This window comes from Lactuca virosa, chromosome 7, assembly GCF_052849685.1.
Source record: "Lactuca virosa cultivar CGN04683 chromosome 7, Lactuca_virosa_CGN04683_v6, whole genome shotgun sequence".
Classification (NCBI taxonomy): domain Eukaryota; kingdom Viridiplantae; phylum Streptophyta; class Magnoliopsida; order Asterales; family Asteraceae; genus Lactuca; species Lactuca virosa.
Window position 1 is genome coordinate 85,635,288 of NC_136432.1, and position 8,225 is coordinate 85,643,512.

Consider the following 8,225-nt stretch of genomic DNA (forward strand, 5'->3'; position numbering starts at 1 on the left):
GAGATAAAAGACTATTATTATGTTATAAATCAGGGACCAAAGTTGTCAAAACCAGATCTATTTGCATGAAAAAAGGCCCAATAGAGGAAATCCAAGCCTTTTTCCTTTATATCTTAATAAGCCTTATACTCCTCCTGGAGTCCTCTAACCCAAATGAGGCATGGAAAAAGAAAAGAACGATTGTGGAATTCGAGATCAATCAGTCATGCAAAGAGAGAAACATTGAGATTAAGTACTAGGTTTTTCAGATACAAAACCATAAAATATTTACCGTGAATACAAATTGAAAAGGTTTTGGTTTTGGACCCCATCTATTTATTTTTATTTTTTGCAAACTGGACCGATTTTGTAGTTTACTCTTTCTTTGACAATGGCCCAAAAAAAAATAATAATAATAATGTAAGTCGGTTCAAAACGGATCAATTTGAGCCAAAAACTGATCAAATGAAGTAATCAAGTAACCGGTTTTCGGACAGGTAATATCCCGGGTCGAAAAAACCCCGCAAAACATCTACGCTGTAATCTGTATCTCTCTCGATCTCCCTCGTCTTTCATCTCCCCAGATCTAGGTTTTCTTACAACTTCAATCACCTCTTACTCTCCTACAAACCGACACAATAATCCCCTAGGGTTTTGAAATCACCCATCTTCAGTTATTATCCGAGTCCATAGACATTCACACATCGAAAATTTTCGTCTAAGCAACTGATTGCTTTGATTTTATTCACCTGAAAACGATTTGTTCGTTTAGGGGTTTGGGGATAAATTGGGCTTTTCCTTGAATCCTGCAAAAAGAGACACCTTTTATATATAGTGTATACGATGAATTTGAAATCGGCGCAAGCGTCGTCTTATAGAGATCGTACACATGAGTTTTCGAGCATATCGGAGAGGCTTAGAAAATCGATATCGCCATCAAATGCGGTAGCAGGGATTAATAGCAGTGGAGGTGGTGCTGGTGGTTCCACCAAGATTGAGGGATCTCGATCAACAGTCGCATTCCAATCCGAGTTTAACAAGAGGGCTTCCAAAATCGGGTATGGCATTCACCACACATCGCAGAAGCTAGCGAAGCTTGCAAAACGTGAGTTACTCTGATTACGATTTCGTAGAATATTGGATAACTAGTTAACTATTACTGACTCGTGAGAATTCTTAGGAAATCGAATATTGTAAAACACTAAAGTGGATCTGAGCATACATTTAACTGTGATCCTTGAAATGTCAAGGAAATTGAGCTCCCTAAGGGCCTTAATGCTAAGTACTAACATGATTTCACTTCTATCCTTCTAGTGGCAAAGAGAACATCTGTCTTTGATGATCCAACAATGGAGATCCAAGAACTGACAGCTGTCATAAAGCAGGACATTACTGCCCTTAATTCAGCTGTGGTGGATTTGCAGCTTGTTTGTAATTCCCAAAACCAAAGTGAAAATGTTTCAAGTGATACAACCACCCATTCAACCACTGTTGTTGACAATCTCAAGAACCGTTTGATGAGCGCCACAAAGGAGTTCAAAGAAGTTCTTACAATGCGCACAGAGGTTTGCCTTCACTAAAACCCATATACTTATCTCTAACATCTTTCCTCATACATCAAACTTTTTTGGTCTTTATGGATGCAGAACTTAAAGGTTCATGAAAACAGAAGACAGTTATTTTCTGCAACTACTTCAAAAGAAACTGCTAATCCATTTGTTCGCCAACGTCCCTTATCCAATAAATCAACTGCGGGACCCGGTCCATCAAATTCTCCTCCTCCATGGGCTAATGAATCTTCAACTTCATCTCCTTTGTTTCAAAGGTAAACTCAAGAAATAGCAAAATACTTTCATTCAATTATTTTTCTTACTATAAGGACATTATAGCAATGAAAATTAGGTTGTTATTTCTTGTGTTTGATTGTGGTGATGATGTTGGTTTTCAGGAAGCATGGAGATAGTGAATCTCAACCATTAATACAACAACAAAATCAGCAGCAACAACAAATGGTTCCATTACAAGATAGCTACATGCAGAGTAGAGCAGAGGCTCTTCATAATGTTGAGTCAACTATTCATGAGTTGGGGAACATTTTTACACAATTGGCAACCATGGTTTCTCAACAAGGGGAGCTTGCAATAAGGTTTGCTTATAATTAATAATAATACATGCACCTATTGTTTTTTTATTAGTAATAGTATAAACTAAAGTAATATTTATTTGTGGTTGATAGGATTGATGAAAACATGGAGGATACTTTGGCAAATGTAGAAGGGGCACAAGGACAACTAATGAGGTACCTCAATAGTATATCATCCAATCGGTGGCTCATGATTAAAATATTTTTTGTATTGATTGCATTTCTCATGATTTTCCTCTTTTTTGTTGCATAATCATATTTTGTCTGTATCTTATTGTTTATTATTTTTTTTGGAAAATATATGAAGTAAAAAAACGAGCTTTTCTTAAACATTTTGTTTTGTAATCATGGTGTACATTCATGTTGACTCTATTCTTGGTTGTACCTCAAGGAGTGATTGTGGTACAATACAATTGCGTGAATTTGCTTTATGTAAATTTGTTGATGATTCGACATTTAGAGATGTATTTTTATTATTGTACATGGCCCATTAATCATTACGATTTATGTAATAATAATATTAACCATATAAGTTTTAAATAGCTTAGTGATGACTAAATAAGTTTAAATTATAAAACTGAAAACCAAATATGTGACTATACAACTTAATCATTACGATTTACTTCCTCGTGTTTTATCAAACATTTATAAATTATAAACTTTTGGGACCAACCTTATTCTATAAACTAAAATCCCTTGAATGATTTGGACTTTTAAATTATTATTGCTAAACACTTTTAAAACTACCTACACAATGGATGTTTCATATATTATGAACATGCAACACTTGAATCTATTTAAACATTAGTTATTAGATCATTAATTATTTAAATTCATAATCAATTTTGAAGCATAAAAGTAAGCAATGGTATGTGTAAGAACCTAAATGCATGCTACAAAAATCTCACCAAAAAACCTCTTAAGCATTCTGGTTTTAGTCTAAACACTACTCCTAATACATAGTTAGTTTAAATATCTAAAACTTTTTAACAAAATAAAATTTGTTTAAAATTATACGAGGGGCAATCATAATCACATCAAAGGATAATATGATAATAACAAATGTTGTGCTATTTCTTGTACATTTCACTTTGCTCTATCTTTGTGACTGATATGTACTCCTTAAAGGCCACACCAAATAACGTGCTTTTTACATAAGCATATAGCAAAATGCAAAATAGTATGAATATATCCCTTTTGATTTTAAGGGTATGAGTTATACAAGAAATCGTATGAATATATACATCACCCAATCTCATCATGCATAAAGCATACAAACTATATAAAAGTTTTTCCAGACCATTATAAGTATTATGCATATTGTCTGCAAGACCATACAGACGATACCCGTGCAATAGTGCTTGCTTTCCAAATATATTTGTCCTGAAAATCATCAAGATTGTAATTAATGGAAGTAGATTTTATAGTAAACAAGTGGAAAAAGAAGTACCTGAGAAATTTGCGCATAAGTAAAAATCGAGACACAAATCAAGAGAAAAATATCTGAAACTAAAAATAATACAACACCAAGATGTTGATAACCAACATGTAGCAACCACCCCCCAATAGAAGATGGAGCCCATGGATCCCTCACAATTCCTTCATCAAAATCAAAATCAATACCATTATTAATAAACAAATAAATGAAAGTATGTTCATATTTCTTGTATTTAAAGTTTAAACCAATTAGAGAAGAGAAACATACTTGTAAGGGAAACGATGCCTGTTATCATCATGGCAAAAACATCAAGAACAAGAAAACCCAAAAAATCCCATTTGTTTTTCTGTCAACAAAATATTTATTAAACGATTCAAATTTCTATTTTTTTTTTTTATAAAAAAATTACAAACCTTTGCGATGCAATTAGATATCGAAGGGCAGTGATGGTCAAATTGCTCCACACAACGCTCACATGTGTCACAATGCTCTGATTCAAGAGGTTGAATAATCTAATTATCAAAATTTGTAAACAATAATTAATAATAAGTTATTAAAAAAAAAGGAGAAAAATTAGCATGTGTGGTAGCATTACCTTACAAGCTTGCACAGAGTCGAGTCCATTTGCCAGCTAGCATCGCCGGGTCCCGCAACTCAAGCTTAAGTAAAGGCTCCTACTCAATACAAATTACAAATTACAAAGCACAAACAAAACATATGATTTTATAGACAATGTACTTTTTCTTTTTATATAACATTAGGAAAGAAAAAAATATATATTATCTTTATACAAAAAAGTGAGGCATTTATAACATTAATAAACAACTTACATCATCTCTTGTATCTTTTGAATCATTTCTGTTGGATTTAATGTAACCTGGATCTTTGCTACAAAAACAAAATAAGATTATAATAAAAAAAAAAATATGTATTAATTTTTTAGAAGATAAAACTATAATGGTTATTGAGAGGTTACCAGCTACACCGATAGAAAAGAATTAATCCTGCAGTTGCTAATATTACACCAATCCATGCAAAAAATGCAGAAACATCTGTTAATGTTGGAAAATTTGAAGCTGCGCATAATAAGAAACACACAAATCTTTAATCACACATTAGAATTAGATATTATAATATAATTTTATTTGAGAGGTTTAAAAAATATAAATACCCATGATGACTGAATTGATATAGGTCAAAAGTAGCACAAATATTACACACACAAGTGCTGCTGCTAGCCTTAGTTTTGATAGCTTCCCAAATATACCCCCCTCATAATGCAACTTCCTAGCATTACCTTGTAGAATATAAATGTTTAACTTGTTGAATGAAAAGATATAAGTAAACTATTTTGAGCTGATGAATTAATACCTACAAGGAAATTTGTAACTTGTTGATGATTTCTATCAGAAGAAAGTTGTTGTGGTGTAAGGCCAGTATTATCAGTCATCATCAAATGATCTTTCTTTCCTGCTTGCACTAATATTCTGCATGCTGTTAAATTTCCCCTGATAGCAGCCCAATGTAAAGGTATAAAACCTAAAATTAAAGGATATGTAATGTAAGCAATGGATACATCAACTATCTCACAAACAAAAATCTATATGATAATATAATACCTTCTTTGTCTTGGTGCTCTCCATTTGCATCCAGAAAGAGAAGAAGACATACAATATCTGTAAAACCTTTATATGCAGCCCTACAAGTCACCATCAAATATCCCTTACAATTTCCCAAAAACAAAGTCTTGAATAAAGGGGCAATATAGTCAATAAATACTCCATTGAGAAAAGGGCAGCAACCACAAAAGATAAAAACTGTCCTTGTCCCATGATGAATCTGCAGAGTGGAGAATTGAAAGACAGTTTAGAGACTCTATCAAAGTTGGAGTTTGTAATACAATGAAGAGATTCAAGTACCAATGTAAAGGGGTTCTTCCTTCATTATCAGGAATATCTGAATCTGCATTCCATTCTAAGACAATGTGATGGAGATAAGCTGTTTGACCATACTGTGCAGCAACATGAGTGGTCTGCAATGAAGTCAAAATATATAATGAATGGAGTGTTTTGTTAATGTCCAAGATTGAATCCATGAAACTGAAATGAAAAATGAATTCATACGCCAATTGTGCACATTTTAGTAAAATTGGATGAAAGCATGTGTAAATGAAATACCAACCCGATATCCACATAAATCAGCTGCATTAACTCGAGCACCTTCTTCAAGCAAAAGACCTGCAACCTGAATGGCTCCCCTAGCAGCACTCCAATGCAATGCTGTTTGACCATTAAGATCCACTGCATTTACATCTGCACCACGCTGCAAGTTTCATCCAAATGAAGTTACTACCACATAACCAACAGAAAGAAGAAAAAGAATACCATGATAAACAAATAGAATGAAGGAGAAGCAATTGACATAGCATCCAAAAGACAAGGGCTTATTATGTATGCGACTGATAATAATCAATCCATTGGACATTCGCCACTATTAACAACATTTGGTAATCGATATTATGTATGCGACTGATAATAATAGCTTCTTTTACTGATCCTTTTTGGATCACTCTGTCCACTAAAGGTAAACTACAGCATAACAGAATGGCAAAATCATAGCTGAGATAAAATCCGAGTGTATATACTACATAATTTGTATACATCTTCGTGCGCAGAGGAAAAGAGGGAAAACCTCGAGGAGGTATCGAGCAGCGGGGACACGATTGTTAAGGGCGGCCCACTGCAAAGCGCGATATCCGAGATCATCAGGGTTGTGAATGGAGCAGCCTTCTGTCTCGACCAAATTTCGAAGCTTCTCCAAATGACCATACGCTGCCGCAGTATAAACGTCATCCTTCAAGCTTTTCTTCTGCACTCCCCCTCCTCCTCCGGCCGCTCCGTTGGCATTTCCGGCAGCAGCATTATCTGTATTGTCTTCGACCTTCATCTCCGACGACATACCGATTTAGAGGGCGGGATAAATTCGTCAAATGAAAATATGTACGCAATGATGCGACGAGTTTCTGATATCCGGTAACGGAAAATTACAACAGAAAAACACAACGCTTTTGACCCATTTGACATATTTACCGGTCATCTTTTAATTTTAAATATTTTTTTCAAAAAATAATTAAATTTTTTCGGAAAAGCCAAAAAAAACCTTCACATTTGAGAAAAATCTGACAAAAAATTAAGGGTTTGTTTTGGAAAAAATGTCAAAATTTAAGGATTTTTCTGGAAAAATTTTGTTTAAAACTGAAAAATTACTGGTAAATATGCTAAAATTACAAAATCGGAATAAATGAAAAAAATACAATTATTTAATAAAAAAATTGATGTCAGTTGAAAAAATAGTTTAAAATATAAGGTATTTCATAATATTACATAATTTTTAATGTAAGAAAAGAATATTAAATATGGAGTAAATTATAAAATGCTACATGTAATTTTCTGTGTAATGACCCAAAAATGATTTTATTTTTCATTGTTTTTTACCTAATGTGGTTTTAATCCATTTATTAGTGCTAGATAACATTGCAAAACCATTCCATGTGGTTTGTATTTCTTTTTTGATTCGGTTGAAATCTTTTTAAATTTGGTGAAATGGCCATTTCGTCATAGTTTAGTTATGGATTTAGTTTTTCTTGTCAAACTTGAAAAATATCAGTTGTCTTTTCTAGACTTCATCGCAGTCATAAAGAATGTTCATCTACTTTCGTTTCTATTTCATCCGTCAACAAAACCTTCGGCCCTAAGAAATCATGGATGCCAAAACTAACTGCTTAATCTTTGGCAGGAAACATGCCTGGACAAGTGAGACAAAAATTGGTTTATTGATAGTGCTTATTCCTTGTACATGACTGATAGATTGGAATTTCTGCGAGACTTCCAACCAACAACCAAAATTAAGTATGTTACATATGGAAACAACTCAAATAGCATCATCAAGGGTCATGGTGTACTTACAAATGGCACATTCACAATCCAAAAGGCAACATACGTTACAAATCTCAAACACAATCTCATCGGTGTTGCAATGCTTACTGACGCCAAATTTCGGGTTAAATTCGATGATAAGCACATCTATGTCATGTCACAAGATCACTCTAAGTGCTTCATCGCTTCGGAGAGAAATGGAAATATGTACTATCAGGATATTGAGCTTATGATATGAAAACCACAACTATGTTTTCTTATCAAAGTTACTTTGTACTAAAGCTGGCTGTGGCACCAATGTCTCGCTCATCTCAGCTTCAAATATATCAACAATCTTGTGACTGGTGAACATGTGCGAGACATGCCACTAATGAAGTTTAATAGCAACACTCTATATGCTGCTTGTGAACATGGAAAAATCTGTAGAAAACGTTATCCTATGATTCTTGATTCTACCATCAAAGATCCTCTGCAGTTGCTACACATCGATCTATGTGGTCCCTCCGTAATTAAAAGTATGTCTCAGAAGAAATACATTCTGGTAATCGTCGATGATCACACTCGTTTCACTTGGGTCTTCTTTCTTCATCAAAAATCTGAAACTTCTCAAGAATTGATCAACTTCATCAAAGGAATTGAAGTTCGGATGAAGATTCATGTTCGAAGCATCCGGAGTGATAATGGCACTGAATTCAGCAATGCTACTCTTAACATGTTCCTTGTGGACAAA

General features: G+C 33.8%; 1 protein-coding gene and 1 pseudogene across 2 annotated transcripts; one reads left to right on the plus strand and one right to left on the minus strand.

Moving 5' to 3' along the window:
- Window positions 1–447: 447 nt before the first annotated feature.
- On the plus strand, window positions 448–2,598 carry LOC145125835 (syntaxin-32-like). Its single transcript, XM_079061240.1, has 5 exons — window positions 448–1,084; window positions 1,294–1,544; window positions 1,626–1,804; window positions 1,928–2,125; window positions 2,216–2,598. Exons 1-5 carry the CDS (start codon window positions 823–825, stop codon window positions 2,373–2,375), a joined length of 1,050 nt encoding a protein of 349 aa, XP_078917366.1. The 5' UTR covers window positions 448–822; the 3' UTR covers window positions 2,376–2,598.
- A 702-nt stretch (window positions 2,599–3,300) lies between these two features.
- Window positions 3,301–6,562, minus strand: LOC145125037 (protein S-acyltransferase 24-like; annotated as a pseudogene). The gene is made up of 13 exons (XR_013715763.1): window positions 6,252–6,562; window positions 5,742–5,882; window positions 5,480–5,592; window positions 5,180–5,259; window positions 4,932–5,099; window positions 4,732–4,857; window positions 4,537–4,636; window positions 4,391–4,448; window positions 4,156–4,234; window positions 3,974–4,072; window positions 3,828–3,906; window positions 3,573–3,721; window positions 3,301–3,505 (listed from the first exon to the last, which is right to left on the minus strand). The product of XR_013715763.1 is annotated as a protein S-acyltransferase 24-like (transcript).
- Between the last annotated feature and the right edge of the window lie 1,663 nt (window positions 6,563–8,225).

Excerpts from the sequence above, each read along its gene's own strand:
- LOC145125835 (XM_079061240.1), top strand. The coding sequence starts at position 823 with ATGAATTTGAAATCGGCGCAAGCGTCGTCTTATAGAGATCGTACACAT. Across the intron at positions 1,545-1,625 it reads TTCTTACAATGCGCACAGAG|AACTTAAAGGTTCATGAAAA; the intron begins GTTTGCCTTCAC and ends TTATGGATGCAG. Across the intron at positions 1,805-1,927 it reads TCATCTCCTTTGTTTCAAAG|GAAGCATGGAGATAGTGAAT; the intron begins GTAAACTCAAGA and ends GTTGGTTTTCAG.